We start from the raw sequence: 25,940 nt of genomic DNA on the forward strand, positions 1-25,940 counted from the left end.
CTCCGCGTGCCCCCCCCCCCCCCCCCGCGGGCTCCGCACCCCGGATGCTGCGCGGGTGCTGAGTCGGCCCCAGCCGGGACGATGGTGAAATATTTCCTGGGCCAGAGCGTGCTTCGGAGTTCCTGGGACCAAGTGTTGGCTGTTTTCTGGCAGCGGTACCCGAATCCCTATAGCAAACATGTCTTGACGGAAGACACAGTACACCGGGAGGTGACCCCTGACCAGAAACTCCTGTCCCGGCGACTCCTGACCAAGACCAACAGAATGCCTCGCTGGGCGGAGCGACTGTTTCCTGCCAATGTTGCTCACTCGGTGTACATCCTGGAGGACTCTATTGTGGACCCACAGAATCAGACCATGACCACCTTCACCTGGAACATCAACCACACCCCGGCGGATGGTGGTGGAGGAACGATGTGTTTACTGTGTGAACTCTGATAACAGTGGCTGGACCGAAATCCGCCGGGAAGCATGGGTCTCCTCTAGTTTATTTGGCGTCTCTAGGGCTGTCCAGGAATTTGGTCTGGCCCGGTTTAAAAGCAACGTGACCAAGACTATGAAGGGTTTTAAATACATCTTGGCCAAGCTGCAAGGTGAGGCCCCTTCCAAAACACTTGTTGAGACAGCCAAGGAAGCCAAGGAGAAGGCAAAGGAGACTGCACTGGCAGTTACAGAGAAGGCCAAGGACCTTGCCAAGAAACAGCAGCAGGAGGAGCAGCAGTTGGTATAGCCAGCTGGGCCCTCCCCCCACCACCACAGCACACTAGAGAAGCTAGCTCAGATCTCGCTGCCCTTTCCACATTTTACCTTATATTAAAAATCAACTTCCAACCCTGTCTGGGTGGTGGGTTGGGGGGGAAGGGTGACCTGTCAGGCCTCTACTGTACCCCACACCCATTACCCATGCCTTGAGCTGGGCCTGCTTATTCTCCCATTGGGCAGCTGAGGACACTGAGGCATAGTGAGGGGTGGAGACTTGCCTAGGGTCAGGGGCAGTGTGCAGGTTAAGCAATAATTGCTAGACTGTAAGCTCCATGCGGGCAGGAATCCTTGCCTTGTTCTCTGATGTGTCCCAAGTTCCTGGAACAATACCAGGTACATAATAGGCACTCAATAAATATTTGTTGGATTCATTTAGCCCTAAAAAAAAGAACCTATAGCAGACCCTTGATAAATATCTGTGATATGAATGAATGAATGGTGGAGTTGAGAGAGGGTGGGGGAGGACATAAATGTATAGAAAAGCCTGCAATTAAATCTCAAAGAAGGCAAGCGAATATTATGGTAAGTATGGGCTAAATATGCCAATGGTCAGCCTTGAGCTTCTAAATGAAATCTCTGCTGGGTGGGTGTGAGCTGTTATGAGCATCCATACTCATTGTTGAAGATAAGTTCTGAGACATGTGGACACAGGATTTTCATTACAATCCTTGAGACACTAACTTGTTCAGGAGAGTCATTCAACACACATATTGAGAACTTGCTTTCTGCAAGGCATTTGCAGGTCACCTGATCAATTCAAAGAGGTGTAACTAAGGAAGATGCTCAATCCACTAAATATTTGAATGTGACTGAAAGGGGACTTTTAGGTTTTATATGTTACTGGAATACAAATTATAAAACAAAAGAAAACATAGGAATGCACAATATAGTGAACCCTAATGTTAATAGTGCAGTGGACTATAGTTAATAGTGCAATGATAGTGATAATATTCTTTCATCAATTGTAACAAATGTACCACAGTAATGTAAAGTGTTAGAAAAAGGGTGGTATATGGGAATTCTATTTTCTCTGTAAACCTATAACTTCTCTAGTAAAAAATTAAAGAAATAAAAAGCAAGCATTTTATTTTATTGTAATTTTGATTATCAATTGTTAAATTATTGGTTAAGAATTAATACAATTATAATAAATATAATTTATTTAAAAGTCATAGCTAGAAATGCGTTGAGAATTGACTAATCCATTATACCTATGCAGGACACAATGGTAGGCATTGGAACAATGAAGAACTCTGGGACTGTCTCTGCCCTCTAGAGGCTTAGAATCTAATTGAGAAGGCAGGAGCAATATATCAATATATAAATTACAATAGTTTATGTTGAAAGTAAATTAATTCATCTTGCACATTGCTAGTGTGAGTGAAATTGATAAAAACCACTTTGGAAAACTTTGGCAGTGTGTACCAAAACTAAAATAGGCCTATCTGTGCCTAGCAATTCTAGACATATGATAGTTATATCCTTGGTACATACCCAAGAAAAGTAAGTGCATTTGTCCAACAAAAGATATGTTCAAAGCAGTTTTCTTCACAACAGCCAAAACTTGGAAACAACCCAAATGGCTTTTGTATATTGGATCATTGCAAGTTCAAGAATGGGCAAAACTAATCTATGGTGATCAAAGTCACAGAAGGTGGCTATCAACTGTGAACTTAAAGGAGGGAACACTTTGAGTTACTGAAAACATTCTTTATCTTCATCTGGGTGGTGGTTACATAGGTGTTTGTACGTAAGTAAAAATTTATTGAACTGTATAATTAAGAGTTTTACTTATGTAAATGTATACTATAATTTTTTATGTTTTTTTAGTAAATGAGTTCAGAGGAAGTAGTAATTGGAAAGATCAAGAAGTCAGAGCAGACTTCGATAGGAGATAAGAATTGAGCTGGATTTGATAAAAAGGTAGTAATCATTCAAGGAAGCTGCAAGAGAGAAGTCAGTTCAAGCAAAAGAAAAGATGTGAACACATACATAGTGGCACAGATACCCACAAAGTTTGGCAAACCTTGTGTTTGGCTCACAAATATCTATCTTCCCTTCTCCCCGGTATAGAAGTCTTATGACATGGGCAGGATGTGCCCCACCTCAACTGCAAGAGTAGACTTTAATTGGATTGAGCCTTGTCATAATATTCCCTTAGGGATGAGCCTAAACTAGGTATTACATAGCATTCTCTTGGCCACAATGCTTGACCGAATCAAGGAGAAGTGAATCCCAAGATGGTACAGTCAGAGCTCTCAACTCAGTATTTTAGTGTCAAGGTTTGGGGGAACAGCATCTATCACCTCCAGGAAGCAAACAAAAAGCTTAAAGCCTCATTTGTGGCTGGTAGCCATTGTGAGATACAAGAGAGTTAGCCTGACATAAAATTAGGCAGAGCTGAGAGAAAGTAAGTTGATACCCTAACTGATGGCTTCAGAAATTTTAGATTTTCAAGCCCTTTATTGCTTGTCAGTTTGAACTGATTTTTAAAATTGCTTTGTAACCCAAATAACTTTCCTGCTAGCCTATACACAGCATCTCTTGATGATTCTTCTATTTTCCACAGCCATTGCCACAGCCCTACTTCAGACTCTCATAATCTCTGGTTAAAAGATCCAGAACAGCTTTTTAACTGATCTCTGCCTTAACTTTCTTCTTAGCCACATCTATCTTCCATAATGTTTCCAGAATGACTTCTCAGCCATATCTGAGCATTGGTGCTACGTGCATGACCTGAATGGTTCCATGCATTGTGAATAAAGGCCAATGGGTCCAAATTTGTCAACTGACCCCTGAAAAAAAAAATCTAACTCTAAGGAAAAAGACTAACAAAATCCTTTCTCCCCAGCCCTCCAGCGAAGGCTGTAGTTAATACCTCAGTTCAGAAAGTCCTCTTGTTTTTTTTTTTTTTTTTTTTTTTTTTAAAGGGAAACATCTTTTTAAACATTTTCTTATTTTATTATATTTTGTTTGTTTGTTTTTTACATGGGCTGGGGCCGGGAATCGAACCGGGGTCCTCCGGCATGGCAGGCAAGCACTCTTGCCCGCTGAGCCACCGCGGCCTGCCCAAGTCCTCTTGTTTTTATCCTTGATGGGAATACCACTTTTCTTTCCAGATCCAGTTAAAACCTCATTTCTTCTAAGAAACCTACTTAGATTTTTCCAGCTGATAATAATTCCTCATTGTGTTAGTCTCCTGGGCTCAGTGGGCCAGGAGTCAGAGTGATTTATGCATGTCTGGTTTACCCACTAGAGTGTGAGTGCTGGGAGTTCGGGGGCCCTGATTTTTCATCTTGAATTCCTCATCACACCTTACATACTGCTTCTTATAGAAAAGACACTCAATGAAAGTATATTGCATAGCTAGTTGGCTAAAAGAGACTTAAGGGAAGATGAAGATAAAGTGGGAGTGGTAAGAGGAGGGCCAGCTTTTGAAGGACTGGAAAAGCAAGGATAAAGATATTAAGCTCATTCTGTTTTATTTATTGTGCTTTTAAGTGAAAGTTTCCCTCACCACTTTCCAAAATTCCTTCTGTTCTTTCTATATTGTTTATCTTTTTTTCTACATTGTTTATCCTTTTGTCTTTTTCTCCATCTCCTTTTCCTTGGAGGTGGAGGAATGGGCCTAAACTAGTATGCAGTTTGAGAAGATTCAGAATGACAACTTGATTAGCTTTTCTTTTTTCCTCACTTCTCCATTATGATCCCAGAATACACTTCATGAATACCCTCACTAGGAAAGCAATGAGACCTACCTCTTAAGGCAGTGACTTTAAACATTTTTGAGGGTCATCCAGTATCCACATACTATACCCTATATATACTTGAAACAAGAGTTTCATAAAACAAAACTTAATCCTAATTCATGCAGTGCATTATAATATTTTCTAAGTTATTCTGTTTCACTTCAAACAAACAGCTGGGTTTCATGATCATTTCAAAACACAAAATTCATTCATGACCATTAAAGGGTTGAGACATAATTTGAAAACTGTGGCACTAACACATTTATATCATAATTGCTAGATTACAATTACTGGATGAGCACTATGCTGAGTGCTTTTGTTAATATTATTATCTTTATTATGCTGAATTTATGGATGAGGATACTGAGGCTTAGGGTTACAGGGAATTGCCCAAGGTCACACAGCCACTACATGGAAGAACTGAAATTTAAACACAGGTAAACCACGCTTCTACTTAAAGCACAGGGACACGTGCCATGGCTTTAGCTCATTGCCAACTGGGAAAGATCTATATGTGCTGCATTTTAAACCTGCAGCCACAATGAAGGACTGGAACATTAGGGTACAAATAAAATGCATAATATCACACCTTCATTTTCATCTGGAACTTTATTTCTGCCTTATTCTCCCAATCCTCAAGTCTCTCAAAAAATGGCTAGACACTTACAATAAAACACTTAAAGTATAAAAGTGAAAACAATTTTATGATTAGAAAGAAATTTTCTAGAAGGCTAGTACACAAATCTTTTGCACCTTCTTTAAATTACGGAATTATCATGGACATTAAGAATGAAGGATTGTCAAAGTTTTCTTTTTTCCCTTTACTTTCCAACCAGCCTCCCCCCCAAAAATTTGTTTTTAAATAGGTAAATTCAAAATTCTGATCATCAAGGACTATGACTCAGGTCACTATCCTATACAGCTTGTCACAATGATTTCTGCATGGGTCCTAAACAATTATTGGTTTATTATAGTCTCTATTTTCACTGTGGTTTTTTTTTTTTTTTTTTAACATGGGAAGGCACCAGGAATCGAACCCAGGTCTCCACCATGGCAGGTGAGAACTCTGCCTGCTGAGCCACTGTGGCCCACCCTATGTGTTCCTTTTTGAAAGGTGAGGAACCGGTCTTTGTTCCTTAAGGAGCACGCACACAGCCTGGCACAAAAGTGATTTTGGAGCAGAAGCCTAATTATTTCTCCAAGAATGAACCGAAAATCAAGCAATTTCTGGGATTAAATTATATGGCCACAGATTGAGTTTTAGAATAATCAACCTTCTTTATTCTATCTAAGCTCATAACATGTTAAAATATTAATAATAGTGAAACAATACAATATTATCTTTTTTTGTTTTCATAAGAATTAAGATCTGTTCTCATGGCTTGGTAAATTAAGACAGTTATCCTGGTTTTTATCTCTAGGGTCTAGGTTTTAGGAGGCCAGTGGTCTATTGAGAATCAAGATGAATATTCAGAAATAATATGTACAATAAAATCAAGCTAAAATAAAACCTTAAGCGTAACTGAGTTGAAAGCTAAATATAGAATTACCACATGACCCAGCAATCTTACTACCAGGTATATACCCAAAAGAATTGAAAGCAGGGCCTTGAGCATGTATTTGCACACCCCTGTTCATGGCAGCATTATTCACAATTGCCATAAGATGGAGATGTCCATCAGCCAATGAGTGGATAAACAAAATGTAGTATTTATATATAATGGAATATTATTCAGCCATAAAAAAGGAATGAAGTTCTGATTTATGTAACAACATGGATGAACCTTGAAGATATCATGTTGAGTGAAACAGTCCAGACACAAAAGGACAAGCATTGTATGATCTTATAGGTATGAAATAATTACAATAAACAAAATTACAGAGTCAGAATCTAGAATATAGGTTACCAGGGGCTGGGTTGGTGGTAGAGAACAAGTAGTTAATGCTTAAATTGAACAGAATTTCTATTTGAGTTGATTGTAAAGTTTTGGTATGAATGGTAGCACAACATTGTGAATGTAATTAACAGCATTGAGTTATATATTTGAATGTGGTTAAAAGGGGAAAGTTTAGGTCATATATATGCTACTACGATAAAAATCAAAAGAAAGAAAAGAGTAACTGAGTTGAAAGGTATACAAGCTGTACTCTTTGACTTAAAGTGTGAGTCCTGAGAATAAATGCAGTTTCTTTCATTCACTTACTGAACATACAATTATCAAGTAACTAATATTGCCAGGCACTCTGGCATGGGAATATAAGGGTGAAAACAATTTATGAAGCCATGCAATTCCGGCAGTCTACAGTCTGATGGGGGAGACAGACAATGGAAAAGAAATATATTAACAAAATGATCACAATTATGAAAAATGCCACTGAAGATATAGTTGATTTTGTGGCAGAGAAGAATAAAATCGTTTACTTTAGACAAAATGGTTAGGTGGAGGCTTCTAGTAGGAGGGGATGCTTAATCTGAAAAGGATTATTAAGGTTTATTAATAAGGATAAGGAGTCAGCCCATGTGAACTGCCAGGGAAAGAATCACGGGACCACCAGGGACTGCAAAGACTAAGGGGGATATGGGGCTCTCTCAGGGGGATATGGGGCTCTCTCAGGGGGATATGGGGCTCTCGTGTATCAGAAACTGGCATTTGACACACACTGGCCAGATCTGCCCACCCCCCTGCCCTTCAATCCTGCCTTTCTGATTCAGCCTTGAGTATGAGTGGGGCTGTAGCTTGCGGTGCTGGGTATTCTGCCTATTTGATATATCTATCTAAAAATATGCTAGGGTGCCCTCCCTTTTCCACACATCTTCTACAGGCCGTATGTTGCTCACTGTGACTTCGCCATTCAATCAAGACAGCTCTTGACATTTGTATCACTCTAATTTCTTTGCCTACATTTTTGCCTCAGGTCCTGAGAGGATAGCTGCTGACTCAAGGTAGACACTCAAATCTTATTTGCTGAATTTTGGGACGAATTTCATTAGAGCACCAGAGAGCTGATTTTTTTGTTTGTTGTTTTGTTTGCTTGTTAATTGTAACATAGGCAGGATTGAAGAACAAGCTGGATGGAATCTGAAGGAGAATTGGCACTCAATTACTGGAAAGCTGCTTCTGGTTCTGTCATTCAGTAATATGACCTTGGGTAAGTCATTCGTTTGAAACTTGTTATAGTTTCCTCATTGCTAAAGTAAGTAACATGCAATGGGTTGACTTAAACAATGGGAATTTATTGGCTTATGGCCATCAACCAATGAGTGGATAAACAAAATGCAGTATTTACATATAATGGAATATTATTCAGCCATAAAAAAGGAATGAAGTTCTGATTCAAGTAACAACATGGATGAATCTTGAAGATATCATGTTGAGTGAAATAATCTGGACACAAAAGGACAAACATTGTATGATCTTATAGGTATGAAATAACTCTGAAATAACTCTGAGGCTAGGTGAAGTCCATATTAAGGCATTATCAAGGCCATACTTTCTTCTTGAGGACCTGTGCTCTGGGGTTGGCTGCTGGCAATCCTTGGTCCTCAACTCCTCTGTCCATGGCAGTCTCTCCTGACCTCTCCATTTTCTTCTGGGTTCCATTGACTTTCAGTTTCTGCTGCGCCCTCTGTGGTTTTCTCTCTGTCTGTCTGAATTTCATTCTGCTTATAAAAGGCCCAATAATAGGATTAAGACCCATCCTTTTTGAATTGAGCTATACCTTAATTGTAGGAACCTCATCAAGAGGTCCTATTTACAACGGGTTCATACAACAAGAATGGATTAAGTTTAAGAATATGTGGTTCTTGGGTATATAGCTCCAAACCACCTCAAGTATTTACATCCTCAACTGAAAATGAAGGGTTTCGCCCAAGTTTCTGTCAATATCTGTTCTTTCTATGAAGCCACGTGGTTTCTATGAAGCCACGTGGTGTCAATATTTGCTATTCCTTCTACCCTCCTATAAAATAAACTTCTTTAGGCATCAGTTCAGTTCACGCAATAATAATGCCTTACATTCAAATTTTTTTTCGTTTGACAGTACTTTCATTTACATTATCTCATTTGATTCTAACCAGTCATGTAAGGTAGTTAAGGCAGGTATAATTAAAAATATATATCTGACGAGATATGAAACTTGCCCAAGGTCACAAAACAACAGACGAGGGAATGACACTCATATGTCCTGACTACATGTGGCACAATTAATTAGATAGGATCTCTATTATATGGGCAAGGCACAAATTGTTTACTTTATCTCCTAGTATAAGAGTCACCATTTTTCTTCTTATTTTTAACATTAAGCACGGTTTTTACATTGCTGAAATTTAAAGCATCTTTTTCTCTAGTTCAACTCTTCATTTGTAAGGCTAAGAAAAATACTCAGGTTAAGTCAGTTGGGGAAGGGAATATTGCAGGAAACAGCTATGTCATGGACAGGAGTACATGTGGACCTCATAGTAACTGGGGAAGTATTTCTAGGCATTTCTTCCTAGGGCTGAATTGTTTGTCTGCTTTTCTCAGAACTTCCTAGACCTTCTCTCTTATCTGGAATGTAGTTTCCTCTGCTTACTCGTGGTTCTTGTTTTCCGATAACCATGGTTCTCATATGGCTTGAATTCCTGGCACCAGCTCTGGTCTGCTGACTCTAAGACATGTCAGAGCCATCATTCACCATAGACTACTGTCAACTTTCTCCTCTTTTAGTTCTGTGGGCCAATTAACGGGGTTGGTGGGGCTGGGCAGGAAGGAGTCATGTGATACCCACATTAAGTTCTGCCTCCTCATGAGGATATATGGATGGTTTCTTAATGAAGGGATGCTGTAGATGGAGCAGGCACCCCAAAACGTATCTACTACACTTCCCTTTTTATTTGTTTCATAGGATCCTATTAAATCTCCCTTTCAAGGTGCCTCCAGTCTTCATAACCAGAAAGCACCTTTCTTCTGACAATCCAAGAAAAACGAAAACAAAAAGCATCTGCCGCATAATTTAAAATAGGCAGAATAGTTGCAAGGCTTTCTGACTACAAATGTGATTAAAAAAAAAAACATTAGATCAGCAATTGGATGTATTTAGGTACCAGACCTGGTTCTATCACTTATTTCTTGATAGATCATTTATTCCCTTTTGTACTTCAGAGAAAGAAGGAATCTTGAAATCTAAAAGCTAAAGTGATTTTATGGGATTATCTAATCTAACCCCTGCATTTTACAACGAAAGATATTAAAATCAGCCTTAGGTCAATTTAGAGGTAGAGCCAGTGGAATATTTCTACTAAACCAATGTTTTTGATCTTTTCATTACATCCATCACCCCAGCAGAGCCTGCAGAGATTTACTATGAGAATCGGAGATAATGTTTGTGATAATACAGATAAAAGTCCTGCCTAAATGTGCAATATTATTTTAAGATGAGAACACGTAATGGGGGTAGAAGACAAGAATCTTCACAATGTGTGAATGGTTGGGAAGCAACCTAAAAATACCTAAAAGTTACAAACAAGAAAAAAGATCTTAAAATTGATATGAACTTTGTTACTGCCACGAAATTGTCTCAGAGAATGGGTAAAGTGGAGATTAGCCCCTTCCCACTGGGAGATGGTATGGAAAGTGGTTGAATCCTCAAGGTCCCACCCTGCCTGATTTGAAAGCTGGGCTGTATCACTTTAAGTCGTGACTAAACTTCTGCCTGTGTTAAGATACTCATTCTCACTTGCTTCTGCCTCTGTGTTAAAATAGAGGAATAACACATACTCCAATCACCCCAAATTTGTGAAATTCTTAGAACAATGCTAAATAAATATTACATGTTAGTATTACTCACTTTTCTCTGTTGGAAGGACTAAAAGCTGTTCTTTTGGAATAGACAAAGCCCCATTTTTAATCCTACCCTTGGTTAGGTTAGAGGTATCTGTTGATTTAATGAGGAATTAGAATGGAAAGGGGTCATTTCTTTAGCTGTTGCTCTATCTTTATCTTTACCCATTTAACCCTTACAAAACTCATCAAGTGGCCATTAGCGCGTGCATTTCACAGACCAGAAAACAGGCTAGAGAAGGTTAATTGCTTGGCCAGACTGAAAGTTGTCACTAGTAACTCACGGTATAAACTCGATTTAAATCTACAAGGCAATAAAAAACGTCTCCTCAAATGCACTTTGTGGATTTATAAAGTTCTTACACTGACAGCGGTCTATAAAGGGGGTGGGAGGGTGAAGGGGGGGAAAAGGAGAGGAGGGGAAGACTCACACCCCTCTTCAAGCCCAAGAGCAACAAATTGGTGCAGTAGCCTTTCTCCAGAGAGCCGGCTCCACGCTGCTGGGGAACCCAGGCTTCGGCTTTCTGTTTGCGAGGCCGCCGCGGCCTCTCCCCAGCCTGCCTCAGGGTGAGCCAGGGGGATTGATTCCCCTGAGTAAGTTTGTGGAGTTAGATTTATTAATTTATTCAGAGCCTACATTTCTAAGTCAAAGGGCAGGACGGCCGAGGAACAGATACAAGAGAAAACTCCCGGTGAGATTGGGCCTGCGAACGACCCCAGCCCCACAACTCTCACAGTTCGACCGCAGACGCGTCACCGACCGAATCTCCGTCACCCGCCTCAGCTCCTGGAGGAGGCGTGGCCGACGCGCGCCGCCATCTTGGCCGCCTCTCTAGGCGCTCTGTTTACCACTCTATGGCCGCTCGCTCCCGCCCCGCCCCTCCCTAGTCATTGTCTGAAGGAGCAGCCGCGGCCGCAGCGCCTTCTCTTTATAAACCCGCAGTGCCCGGATGTGAATGGATTACAATGTATCTTTCAGGGAAACCTATTATTATCAATGTGACTCCTCGGGGGAGTCAATGGTGATGATGATGAGGAGGAGGATGATGATGATGAGACACCTCTAAACTTGGAACAAGTTTAAGACTTTATAAGAGGAGAAGAAAAAAACCACCAACAAGATTTGTTTGAGGAAAAATTGTAACTCTCCTGTCGATATTTTTTTATAAAGAATAAGAAAAAGTTGTTGGATTTTTCCTTAATGATTTCTTTTTGGGGCAGGGAATTTTGTTGCAGTTTTATGTTGGAAAATGCAAAAACCAGAGCCAGGTGCATAATCTTGTAATCTGTGGACTATCCCTGGAGCAGGACTGAGTACCAGTTAAAATACTTTTTTTGGGGGATACACATGTGAAATACTAAGTACTTGCAGAAGATTTTTCTCTCTTTTTAAAGTCTCTTTCATTGGAATATTGTGAGCATATTTGTGACCATTTAAGGTAACGTTACAATTTGCTGTCAGAGTAAACTGTTTGTAATTGAATTTAATTTTTAAATGCCGATCCCAACGTTTTGTTAAAACAAAAGGAACAAACTATTAAATAATTGCCAATGGGAAAAAGTGTGTGCATGCATTTTGTGTATGTACTCGCACATTTAGCAATAGCAGGGTGTGTAGAATGTGCATTTTAACACACGTTAAAATAGCGTATGTTGCATATACGAGATAAAGCACGCTTGTTATTACGAAACGATAGAATTTTGAAGCTTAATTTTGATCCTAAAAAGTGATATGAGAAAGTATGTTTTAAGAGCATGCAGGGCCTGTAATAGTAAATGTTGAATTAAAAACTATAGTGCTGGCGAACGGGAACTTAGTGTGCTAGAACTCAAGTGTAAAAACAAACCAACATCCACCCCCCAAAAAACTGCTTTTTTTGAGAAGTTTGCAGCTGTAACTATCTGTGACTTAGAAGGGAAGGAAAGAAAGTATCCAATATATATTTCTCCCCCAACGCAAAACTACCTAATCGAAAAGCTCCCCAACAAAATGTGGCTGGGTTTATACAGTGAAAAGAAAAATAATGTTCCTCTTGGCAAAGTCTTTTTGCATCACGTGTATTTGCAGCCTAGTATAAACTTGCTTTGCCGTGTGTGCATGAGTGAGACGGAACGAGAGTAAGAGAAAGAAAGAAGTGAGTGCATGTAAACTCGAATAAATTTCAAAGTGCCTCCGATGGATGATGAAACGGGCAAAAACTGAACTGTTTAGGCTTCAGATTGTTTGTAACTGACGATCTGAGAGAAAATGAGGTGCTCCTTGAATTTTCGTTTGTATTTTCTTTTTTTTTTTCTTTTTGTGGTGAGGGGTGAAGAATTGAGATTTTTTTTCCTTCGGGTTGGGGGGGGATGCATCCCGGCCAGCCCGACCCGGAGCGAGCCGCGTCTCCCCGCCGGAGCCCCCCCACCTATTTCTTTGCTGAACTTGCAATTCCGTGCGCCTCGGCGTGTTTCCCCCTCCCCCCTTCCCTCCGTCCCCTCCCCTCCCTGGAGAAGAGAGTTGGTGTTAAGAGTCAGGGATCTTGGCTGTGTCTGCGGATCGGTAGTGGCGGCGGCGGCGGCGGGGAAGGAGCAGGAGCGGGCGCGGGCGCGGGCGCCAGGAGGAGGAGGTGGTGCGGTGGTGGAGGTAGTGGTTAGACATGAACGCCGCCTTGGCGCCAGCGGTGCACGGAGAGCCCCTTCTCGCGCGCGGGCGGTAGGTACCGGCGCCGGCGGCTGCTCGGAGGGGCTGATGCGCCGGGCTGCGCCGGGCTTGGGCTCCGCGGCCCCGCACGCGGCTCCGCGCCTCCGCGCCCCCGGTGCTGCGGTCTCCGGGCTCCCGGCGCTCCCAGAAGAGACACCCCCTCCCCTCCCGTGCCTCTTCCCTCCCCCTCGTCTCTGATTACCCTCCCCCCCTCCGCCTCATCACCCCCCCTCCCAGTGGTGCCCACTTGTAGGGACCGATTACTTTGCCAAGGGCCTGACTTTAATTTTTACAACCCTTCCTTTTTACAAATTAGGGTACAGGACAATTGCAGGACCCGACCCTCCACTCTGCGCTTCCCCCATCAACCCTCCCCCTTTGGAAGTGTTTTCACTCCAGAGACGCTCATCTTTAATTTCTTTATAGCTACTTTGAAATGCAAAGGGGAGTGGTGTGTGTGAGTGTGTATGTGTGTGTTTGAGTGTGTGTAAGGGGGGTGGGGTGGAGGGTGGGGGGAAAGTTGAGACCGGATCGTTCTGAGTAGTTTCTCTTTTCTCTGTGATCCATTCATTTCTCGCTCTACCTCCTGTTGCATAAAATGATGCGCTGAAGAGCGGCTTTTTTTTTCCCCTTCCGGGATTTGGTTTTATAGTGGATATTACCAGTTTTGATCGTCTCTTTGGAAATACTATATCGCCCCTTTTTTTTTTTTTTTGCTGTTGCTGCCTATTCCATCTTAAAACAACAACAACAACAACAAAAACAACTCTCCCCCCTCCCATCCCTCTCTCCTTTCCACCTTAATCCCACCCGCCCCCACATCCCCACCCCCAACCCCCCAGTCTCCAAAAATCCGATTGTGTTTCCTCCAAGGATTGGGACTGGATTTTCTGATTGCGGTTATTTCCATGTTTCTAGGTTTGTGTGATTTTGCTAAAATGCATCACCAACAGCGAATGGCTGCCTTAGGGACGGACAAAGAGCTGAGTGATTTACTGGATTTCAGTGCGGTAAGAAAGAAGGGTGGAAACTAACAACAGCTGTGAAAAAACAAAAACAAAAACAAAAAAATCCCAGACACTAGCTAGAAACCAATTGTAATTCTAAAGTACAGGAGTAATTTTTAATTGGCTGAATCTTTGGTAAATATGAAAGTCTTTTTGACAAGTTTTTAACTAGAATTTTTGGGTGTGATGGAAGATTCAGGCTTTTATTCAGAGCCTAATTACTTGCCTTGAATTTCTTACCCACCCCCACCCCACCCCACCCCCCAAATAATGGAATCCCATCCCAGTAGAAAGGAAATACAGACATCCTTAAAACTATAAACCACCCTAAAACGTGGCCATATTTCAACACAGTACTAATACTTTGCCTACTACTACTCGTTTTTATTTCTTCATATTTGGAAGTGGAAAATAGAAAAGAGGAGACACAGTTATCCCTTTAAAGTTTTTAACAGTTGGTGTTTTGGATTAGAAGGACCTGTAGTCCTCCTAGTTATATCTTTTTCTGGGATACCTAAAACTCTTATGTCTAGGCTGAGCATACATACTTTAGAGCCCTTTAGACTGCTTTCATAAATTTCATAGTCGTGAGATCAGCACAAAGCAGAACTTTCACACTTGTGGAGTTATGGGGCTGTATTTGGTCCTTCTCCATCCCTTTACTCCCCTTTTCCAAACCAAGTCCCAAACATGTCAGGGGAATAAATTAATTTTTTAATGCCAGGTCATTTTGATGTAAGATGCATTTACAAAGCAAAATAAATAGTATCCACAAAACGCACATAAAATCCAAACCGCCTTGTAAGTGGGGCTCTTTCATGCTGCTGCTGCCGCCGCCGCCGCCGCCGCCGCCGCTGCCGCTGTCGCTGCTGCTGCTGCTGCCGCCGCTGCTGCTGCTCTTCTAGACCTTCCCTTGGAGAAATGGCTTTCGGAAGTTTTGCCAGGAAACGTAGCCTTAGGCAGCTTTGCAGCCCCCTCTCTGCTTGCTGCACTTTCTCCATTCGTTCCTTTGCTTTTTGCAGGCTCTGACTCAGGGAAGGTGCGCATTATCCACTAGACACGTCGAAGAAGAGGGAAACCAATTAGGGTCGAAATAAATGCTGGAGAGAGAGGGAGTGAAAGAGAGAGAGTGAGAGAGAGAGTGAGAAAGAGAGAGAGAGAGTCTTGCTTCAAATTGCTCTCATGTTAGAGACGAAATGAAAATTTAGTGCAGGTGGCACTTTTATTTGTATTTGGGTTCACATATGACAGGCATATCCTATACGGGATGGAAATGGACATTGCCACGTTTATGGCCAAGGTTTTCAAATATCAAACAAACAACTTTTTTTTTCTTTTCCTTTGTAAAACTAATGTTTTCTAGAGAGGCCGTTGCCCTCAACCTGAGTCTTGATAACATTGTGGGGACTGTGTTTGTTTAAAATGTAGTAGTACTGCCTAGCAATCTAATGAACCTGATGAAAAAGAAAGAACCGAGTGGTAATGGGGGGTGGGGTGGGATGGAGGGTGGTTGGTGATGTTGTGCCTGTTTAGTTTTAAGTTGGATGGTGATGTGTTTTTACTAAATAAACCCTTTGTATAAAGTCTGAGTTATTTGGTAAGAGAGTGAAAGATCTTTGACAACTCTGAAGGCACAAATGTCTTCTCTTCAACAGTAATATTTCTTTGTTTCTTTTAGATGTTTTCACCTCCTGTGAGCAGTGGGAAAAATGGACCAACTTCTTTGGCGAGTGGACATTTTACTGGCTCAAGTATGTAAATTCTTTTAATGTATAGTTGAATGTTCTTAGCTGTTTATTCATTCATCATATATTTTTGGCTCTGTTGAGGTGTTCTGAAAAAGTCATTGGAATTTTAGCCTAATGATAAGGCAATTTCGTTATCCATCAGTGGTATAACTTTAACAAAATGTTATCTTTTGCAAAATTAAAATTGAGCCTTTTTGTAAAAATTAAAACTCTCAATTTCATCAATTAATTTAAAAGCTAATTCTAAGGTAGTTGTAATCAAATACATGAAGATAAGGCCAATGCTAACATGGAGAATAAATTAATGTTCCCTTTTTGAAAATAGGGGAAAAATCCAACTTTCATTAAAAGGGAAAATCCTTTATAAACAATGTCAATTTTAGGTACTATATACAATTAACGCTTTTAAAGAAATGAGCACTTAGTTTTGTAAGTGAATGCTGCGTAGTAAAACATAGCAGTAAATAGCTTCTTGCTATACTGATTGGCTAAATATGAATTCATTTATATTTAAAATATCTTTTTTAATGCTTTAACTGTTTTGTCCTGAATCATTTATGTGTGCAATGAGTTTTTGCTATATTTAAAGTTGCAGATTTGGTAGGACTTTTACATTTCATAAATTAAAGATCTTTGGGTGATGCTTAAAAAAAATGTTAGTGCTATTCACAAAGGAATCTGTGTGCACAATGATTATCTGGTATGTAAGGAGCAGTTTTAATAGGGGACTATTTGAATGTCTGGTGTACCTCTTATTAAAAGTGAAAACTGAAACTAAGATATTCATTTGAAATGTGTTCAAATTTTTGTCCAGTGAATTTCACATAAAGAGTCATACATTGTTGCCTGCCATCCTTTGGGTCCAAGGCTTAAATCCATTTATGCTTGTTAAACAGCTGCAGTATTTTAGGAGATCTGGCAAGGGTACCTAACAGTACATTAGGCAGAATACTATTCTTGTGTCAGATTGGTAAATGTTGACATTTTTTTAGCTGTGAGATGCCATCTCTTGATTTTCATTCAGTGGTATAGCAATGAAAGAAATCTATTTGCCTATGTGGTCTGTGTATTTGGTATGTTTTTTATGAAATTAATTCCTTTAAAAAGTTGCTCATATCCAAATGAGCTACTTTACTCTCTTCTGGTCCCCATCAGTCTAAGGAAATTGTTGTCTCTATAACTTGATTTATAAAATTTGGGATGCCTTCCATAGTTATATTTTATGTTTTTTCTTGGGGTAGAAGGTCCACTTTTGATTAAAAGCACTACTGACCATATCTTTGTGTTTTTTTGTACTGGATACTGTTCTATTTTCCATTTACGGATTTAAATATTTATTGTGTTAGTATTTTATCTTCCAAATTTCTGTATTGTATTCTCTACCCAACTTTTAAGATAGAAAATATTAATAGATAGAAAATATTAATATGTACATTTGAAGTTAAGATGAGTTAGGAAAATTAAATTTTCATGTTAGACACTTCAAAATGGTAATTAGGTTTATCTCGGACAGTGGTTTTCTTTATGATTTTACTTAAGAAATTTGTCTTCAGTTAAAATACAAACTATGTCAGAAAGTCATTACTTTCAAAGTCAGTGCAAAATGTGTAAATATGACACATTTGGGATTCCTTAAGTATGTCAATTTAGATCTGGTTTAATAAATTAAGGTGATTAATAAGCATGAAATATGATACATTTGAAGACAACTGTACTTCTGGTCCGTTTTCTGGGTCCTCATTTAAATAAAGTCCTTGCAATAATGTTTAAATTTTTACAGAGAGTACATTGTAGCAATAAAGGTATAGGTTGGATGTGTATGAATATGTATTAATGCATTGTGGTAAGTGATCATATACTGAAACTTACATAGTTCTTGAGAGACAGTTATTATAAATGTGCATGCATACATAAACCTAGAGCGAAACTTCACCCTGAGTAAGACATGTTAAGATATTTCTAATGAATATGTAATGACTAATTCTAATGTGATGAACTCTAAGTTACATTGTACCAGAAGTGTAGTATTCAGGTCCAAATACTTTTTGTAGGGGTAAAAAGTATAGTGATTATTTTATTTTAGCTGCTGGAATGAAAATGCAGGAGATGGAACCAAAAACAATTTGATATATATTTAATACACTATTACTATTGTATACACACACACACAGATTGGAATTTTTTCCCTTTCAAGATATTTTTGAACACAGGACTGTTAGTAAAGAAAATGGCTTATATTTCTACTCAATAACAAAGATAATTCCCTTTTAAAGCATAATAACTGTAAAAGATCAGGAAAACTGTATGTTGTCCTTTTTAACTAGAAGAATGAACAAGGAAACTTCAGATAGAGAACTGATTCTCTAAATTCAATTCAACTTGATATTCATTTTCCTAGTAGACTCATATGTTACTTTCATGGGTAGGTTTGAAAACTTGGCTCCAAGGAAAAAAGATACAAACTATAAGTAAACTGTTCAGAACTGAAAAATCAGCTATAGTTTTTCAAAGTGAGGCATGGCAATATTTTATGCTTAACATTCCCAATAGCTTTTATTCCATTGATATAGGATGCTCCATCGTGATTTGCAGTATGAGAATGAAATAAAGTGTAGCTATATTCTCTTTTATCTTTCATTTCACAAACATGTTTTTTCCTACCACCTTAAGAAATGGTGAAGCTGCTAAGGGAATGGAATGTAACCTGAGCTACAGCCTGACATTCCCAGGGAGCATTTTTCACATGAAAGGCTTTTGTCAACCCAGGAAAGGACCAGCAGTTTTTGTTTGATGTTTGCAGGTGTTCAACAGAGAGCACTAAAACAATTCAGCCATGATGGCTTAGAGCTTAGATGACCTTAATGGGGAGAAATGGTGGGTTCTGGAATTATTTTAAAATATAATTTTAACCTACATGATGACTTATTCAAAGGGATTTAATATCCGTTATATCACTGATCTAAAAGTAAACGAAAAGCATCCACGTTTGGATGATTGAAAAATTATTCTCTTTAAAACAGGGTGGCAAACTTATCACAAGAAAAAAAAAGCACCTAGAGCGCCTACAATTTATTGATGAACAGGAACTTAATTTTCTGGTATAACAAAAGTGCATTTTATTACCTTGTGAGCAAAACATAAACATACTAGATTTGACATCTTTTTAAAAAGTACTTTTAAAGTTTGGCCACTAAAATTATCTATACTCAAAAACTTTTTAGACCAGGCACTGGACACATCTGTTCCATGTATTTACAGTTAGTCTATGATGGACATCTTCTCTTAGTTTAAAAGTTGAACTTTTTTTCCTGTAACTGTTTAGTTTTACTGAGGTGTTCAGCATTTGTTAAAGATTGCCAAATGAGTGGGTGTTTGAATCATTAAGAGCAGGAGCAAAACACACCACATCCCTGTGGTGGGTTACCTTGGTAAGAGAGAAAACAGTTCTTGATGTTCATATAAGTTAGTTAAGTTATATGCACATGACACTAAATAACACGCTAATTCGGTAAATTCAGAGAGGAAAAAAAAATGGATCCAACTGGTGGTGTTGCATCATAAACAAAACACAAATGGTGGCACTCAGTTTCCATCAGTAACAATTTGAGTTCATGGTTATAATGTAAAATTTGTTGAGGAGAGCTATTTAATAGTGCATGTGTGTGTTTTCAAACAGCCTTTCTATTGTATTACAGTTCATAATGATTGTGTGCTTTTTTTATAAAGAGCAGAGTAATGTAATAAGTTAAAAAAAAAAGAAGTAACATTAAACCCATTATGCTAGAATCATAGAATTTAGGAAATAGAAACCCTTTAGAAATACATTGATCAGTACCTTCATGAATCAGCCAAAGAAAACTGAGGCCTAAACTAAGTGAGTTCTATTATTTGCTTTTCAAAAAAGCAAGTTTTGATTTGCTAATTCTCAGTGGCTCTGGAAGTAACACTAGTGTCACTACTTTATTGGAAGTAACACTAGTGTCACTACTAATGCTTTCCTGTAATTTCTAGTGCATAGTGGGGAATCAGGATTTGTGTGGTATGTATGCACAGAAATGTTTCTGCCTGTGCATGTGCCTTCTGAATGATTTTTTAGGTTTAGAGCTGAATTCTGGGTTCCTGATCACCCTCTTTTGCCTGGTCTCTCCTATGGCTATTTATAAGATGTCAGATTGATTGTAGTGTATAGGTGGGATAAGGCATTATGAAGCTTAAAGTGCTTCTTCATATGCCAGGCACCTTATATTTGTTAATTCTTACAAAGACTCAATGAGGTACAAGGATTACCATCTTCATTTGTTAGACGAGGAAACTGAGAGTCAAAGATAGTCAAGGACTTGCAATTGAGTCAGCCGATAATGGTATTGGGTTTTAAATCTAGGTCTGCCTAGCCTAAAGTCCTTTTTACACACACACACACACACACATACACACACACACACAAACATACACACACATGCATACACATACAGTGTCATATGTAGCTCTAGCTATCAAGAATATATTGACATAGAATATAAAATTGAGGCTTGGCCTGAAATATTATTCCTGATCTTTAAAGTAGATAATCATTGGTTTTAATATATTTAATAAAATGATATAAACTATACCCTTTCTTTTTCCTGCTTTAGTGTCCAAAGAAGCTGTCCTTCTAATCTATTTAGATTTGGATGTGACTCAGTATGTCTTTATTATATTTTACTGTTTTTAGAAAGAAAATATAATAGATATTTTTAAAGTTGTTGTGCTTAGCTGTATTGTAAATGGACAGTCTATGTGGCAGCCAGTGAAAATATTTCATTTTCAATTATTTTTATCTACCCGGTCAAGCCATAATTTGAGATAGTCAAACTTGATCTATTAATATTTAAAACATCAGCATCTCCTGTCTTAAACTATAAGAGTTTTTAGTTCATTGTTAGATCTATGAGACTTAATATTCAAGAAAAATAATCCTAGGTTCTCTCTAGCTGCATTACCCAAATAAGCAATTTTGTAGTTTTGATATGTCTGTACCAGACATGTGCTTAAAATGTTACATTTTCTAAATTCAGAAAGAAAAAGCCGTACTCTATTTGACACTGACTTAAGTAAATAAAATGCATTAAACAAGCATGGGGAGCCAAGAACTGTCGAGACTGAAATGCTTAACATTTTTGACAGCATCAGCAAATTATCCTTACCCTACTATTGTAATGAGGAAATCACTTAAATAACAGATGAACAGCTAAGTCACATAAACATATATAATAGAACTATGTAATGAAAGTTTATGCTGTTAATTGCTTGAATCTGTCTTAAATGCTTAGAATCATGGAGCACTAAAGACTGTCGTATAAACAGTTTTGTTTTGAGCTTAAAATTATTCCTTTTTGCTTTCATCTGCTATGATAAACAAAGTAATTTTGTAAGCTTTGCAGATCAAACATTTACTCCTAATGGTAAACTACATTTTATATTGGAAATTTGTAACCTAGTCCAAGGCATAGAGTGGGTCCTGGTGGCCCCAGGCCTGTGATTTTCAATGTTTAGTATTATAATGCTATTTAGATCTGGTCCCATAAGCCAAGATAACAGATCTTAAGTGTCTGATATGTGTGTTTTTGAAGTGTTCTTCTGTTTATAAGTCTTGAACCAAAATGTTCTTCATCAAACCTTTAGAATCTATATATATGTGAAGTAAATCAAATCTATAACAGTCATAGTGTCAAAATAAAGTTAGGTAGAGGAGAAAAAAATCCACCACCACCCCCCTTTTATTTTTTCTTTTGAATTGTTTGGGCTATTTGAAATGACTAAAGGGTTTTCTGAATTATTTAGATAGTTATAAGTATTAGAGACAGTAACGCTTTTTTTTTTTTTAAGTTATTCTTGTTGCTGGTTTCTTATTGCTCTGAGTAAAATTTCCAAAATTGACAACGAAGTTTATAAGTGTATAGATGTTTTCCATTTTCTAAATTTGTAAACCCATTTAGATTCAGAAATAGGATATGCATGGATTTTACATGGATAGTTTTGAACGCTGTTTCTTGTATTGCTTTTTGGAGAGACGTAAGAGCAGTAGCAATTTAATATTTAGAGAAGATTTTTTTAGCACTTTGTCATATATATATTTTTTATATTAGACTTGTGAGAATAGCAAAAGTATTGAAAAAGGTTGTCATGTTTACTTTCTTTTCAAAAATAAAGACCCAGTTAATCAGCATATCAAATACCCAGGTGTGTTTAAAAACTCAGTTTATATGGATGCATTTCAGAGCTGTAAGAAAGTATCTTATTTAAAGGTGCAGCCACAGGATTGTTCAAATGGATGCTTTTGTACTTTTGTGTGACAATTAACATTTAATGAATGACTTTCTAGACTGCCATTGGTGGTAATTACTATATGTAGTTTATTAACTGCAATCCATTGTTGCATGTGACCGTATTGATTTGTTTTGCAAACAACCCTTCACATGTGTGGCAGTATTTGCACATTACTTTTTAAAGAACCTTTTTCACTTGCTGATATTGCCTCTAAAATTTTTAGCTTACGATTTCTTATGTACTAGAAGGTCTTTGATTAGAGTACTTTTAATTGAATTACAAATTCATCAGTGTTTTGGCTTAAAAAGGGTTTACACTCAAATTCCCAGGGAATCTCAAAGAAACCATACAGATATATTTTTTATAGAATTTAGTGGCTTTAGAGATGCTCTGCCATTTTCCAGGTAAGGAGTTAAGGTTTGAGAGGGTTAAATGACTTGTCCAAATCATACAGTTGGTTATTGGCTGGACACAGATACAGATGTCCTGACCCCCTGGTCAGAGACATCATGCTGCTTTTAATTAAGATTTGGATTCAATCCGTTGGTACCAACTGTATGTTTCTTAAGAGTAGGAAAACTTATACCACTTCTGAAAAATCTACCATTTCTGAAAAAATAATAAAAATTGAGATTGTGAGGTGGATATTGTAATCCAGCTCACTTGTCACCACATGTCCTAATTTGGCAAAGGCAGTTGACACATAACTGTTAAAATGTATTGTGTTATTAAAAATAACAAAGTAAGACCCATGATTAAATATCAGGGCTGTAATTTGATCTTGGGGTTTCTGGAGCTGTTCATAAACCATTTGGCTTTTTTCTATAACAGATGACGTCAAAATACAGTTTGATTGAATTATGACCCGGTTGCAGAAGCACCTGCTCATGCCTCTTTACTTCATGGCATGTCAGCATTTCCATTACAAACTTTTTTTTTCCCCTGACATTTTTAACTTCTAATAGTTAACCTAGGCTGATGGTTGGCATATAAACTTTCAGCCCCCTGAGAAAAGACTTCCCAGTAAAACAGAAAAGGTGGTGATAAAACCCATTACAAATACCTCTTAGAATGTTCTTCCCTGCTTTAATCTTCCATTAATTTCAACATTCCCTTTTGGGGTACTTAGCTGAATTGTATGAAAACTAAATGAAATGTTTTTAATCTTGGATTTCCCAAATCAAAACTCAAATGCAAGATATTTAGGAGACTGTTAAACAAGGAGAAAACCTATCCTCTATGGAGAAGGATATTGAAATAATAATAGTTCTGGAAACTTCAGTTTTCATACTGTGTAAAAGGCTGAAGAGCAAGACCTAAAAAATATGCACATTGACTTACCTTTTCAGTAATTACTTTTATATTGATTTAAGGTGAATAAAACTTGATAATGAAATTACAAAGGTATATTTATTTGCATCACTATCTGGACTATCATAGCTTCAGTTTTGTCCTTTGGGTTTAAATACATTGGGAGTGGAGATAGAATGCTGTTTGAATTATTCTAGCTACTTATTTATCTACTTATCCTGATTATTATTGATTGTTCATCTAATATTTTTTTTAATATACCCTATGTTCAAACCCCTGTGATAGCTATGATAAGGCATTGAGGGCTCTGTGTAGGAAAAGACCTGCCCTGTGAGGGAATATATTCTTACAGAAAAGAACAGAAAGGTACATATATAATTAACACTCAGGGTCTAAAAGAGAGGTGTCAATAGTGATGTGGGAGTTCAGATAAATGAAAAGTTATTTCCTGTTGTCAGAAATTAATCATGAAGTTTTCATGGAGATATCTGCTATGATACTTTATTTTTTCAAGAGAGGTTGTAGGTTTACAGAAAATCCTGCATAACATACAGAGTTCTCTTATACTACCCTATGATATGTGGGTATTGGGACTGAGCCCTTTATGTGGAACATCACTGTGAACCTGGCACAAATGAAGGATATTGCCAAGGATGGATTAAAAACAGTACCCAGAAAGAGGCTTCTCAGCTCTGCAGGGCCATCACTTCCAATCTAGGCACACGCAATGATTTCTAGGCAAACATCCCTGCCTTAAATGCCTTTTTTTTCTCTTCCTGATTTAGAGTGTCCTTGGGGATATTCTAGATTATAATCCAGTTCCTTCAAAAACTACATTTTAATGGTAGCATTAGAACAGAATTTAAGGATTTTATATCTCCAGTTCTAAACTCTTCCTGTTCTATCATTCAGCAGTGGAAATTTTTCTTGAGCCAAAATGATAGCTACTTTAGAGAAGACTATTTATTTAACCTAATTTTGGAAATCAGAATCTTTTGCACTGTTTGGTACTAAGTAGCTGTTTCATACTAGAAAAACAAAAAAGATGGAACCTCAAACTTGCATGTTAGAAATGAAAAAGTAATTTGAAACTCTCCAGTACAATTCAAGAGTGGTTTTTAACTTTTTCAGAAAGGAAAACTACTATATTGAAAATATTTGAAGTTGGCAAAAATTAATCATTATAATTTTTATTATAATTGCCATCACTTCTGCCAGTCCCATATCTTTTGGTTCAAAAGCTTAACCAGGCAATTCAGTAGTTATTATTGCCATATAATACAGTCTGAAATGCATTTTAAAAAAATTCTCACAGATTTTAGCCAAACTTACATAAATGTTTATAAAAGCACTATGAAATAGCCAGATATACTTTGGGATAAACATCTATCATAATTGCATCACGCATAGGCAAAACATACATAATACCACCCCCTTGCCAAGAATTGCTGAGTTCAGATCAAAGCATCTTTCTTTCCCTAGCCTCTATGGTCTACATTTAGCGTGTGCTTCCAGTTTCCACAGTGAAGCCAAAAATTCAAGTAATGGTTGTTATTGCTTTAGTAAGAATCTATTAATGAATGGTTGTGTTTGCTATAAAGGAAAAAAAAGATTTTTATGGCAAAAAGAATATTCTAGATCCATTTTAAAAAAAAATTCAGTGAAGAACCTATATGTTTTCCAAATCTTTTTTTTTTTTTACTGTTCAAAAATAAGGGATTCAAATTGGAGATATTTTACTAGCCTATGACTTTTAAGTGCAAGAGAAGAAATTTTGGTTATCCTGTCACAGTAGTATTTCAAGATTGAATATATGATTCTATAATAACATTATCTTGTAATTTAGGAAAGAAAGACCAAACAATAATTTCAATCCTTGTTTGAATGTTTGTTTTTTGTTGTGTGCTTTCCTGAACATCACTGTGCACTAACTGGTGTCCCAAATGATCAAATGCTTTTCTGTTTTTTGTGGGTACTGTGATTCTTCATCTAGTTACTTTTAACCATAAGATTAGTTTTCTTCTGACACTAATTGCTCCCTCCTCTCCCTGATTTTATTAATCTCTTATTAGTCTTCAGTTTATCTTTTTTTGGCCCATGTAGAATCATTTCTCTTTTATATGGGGTATACATTTGCAGTGTTTCACTTGCCTAGGAGTTCTAGACTTTAATTCTTAGTAATATTGGTAAAACTGGATCGATGAAAGATAGTCCCTAATCGTTTGAAGCCTGATTACTTAAAGAATGTTGAAAACTTCAGAGAAGTAAAAGGGGATGAGTGCATATCATTATTATTTTTTCCAGTGTGAATGTAGTTCACTGGAAAAATACAAGAATTAAGAGGAACTTACATTTACTCATTCTATTCATTCATTCATTTTGTAAACCTTTTCTTTTGAAAGCCAACTGTGTGTAATTTACAATGCTGGATTCTATGGTGAGAAAAAAAAGAAAATCATCTCTAGAAAAATTCAGTTGGAGCATGATGTTGCTGTTGTTAGATAATAAGTTCTGTAATGGTTCAATAAGAAAACACTTTTAAAGTAAGTGATGTT

At 37.8% G+C, this 25,940-nt stretch overlaps 1 protein-coding gene and 1 pseudogene across 13 annotated transcripts in view; both read left to right on the forward strand.

Annotated features, from left to right (window-relative positions):
• TCF4 (transcription factor 4) overlaps positions 1–25,940 on the forward strand; it is a 463,737-nt gene that overhangs the window by 88,671 nt on the left and 349,126 nt on the right. For 6 of the 13 annotated variants that reach the window (XM_077135388.1, XM_077135385.1, XM_077135384.1 and 3 more), the window contains 2 exons: positions 13,932–14,023; positions 15,699–15,771. In XM_077135388.1, the coding sequence (XP_076991503.1) occupies positions 13,932–14,023; positions 15,699–15,771 (165 nt within the window). The other 7 variants (XM_077135390.1, XM_077135392.1, XM_077135391.1 and 4 more) reach the window with 7 other exon arrangements.
• Positions 73–1,153, forward strand: LOC143662571 (PRELI domain-containing protein 1, mitochondrial pseudogene; annotated as a pseudogene).

The sequence above is a fragment of the Tamandua tetradactyla genome, chromosome 18, assembly GCF_023851605.1.
Source record: "Tamandua tetradactyla isolate mTamTet1 chromosome 18, mTamTet1.pri, whole genome shotgun sequence".
Classification (NCBI taxonomy): Eukaryota; Metazoa; Chordata; class Mammalia; order Pilosa; family Myrmecophagidae; genus Tamandua; species Tamandua tetradactyla.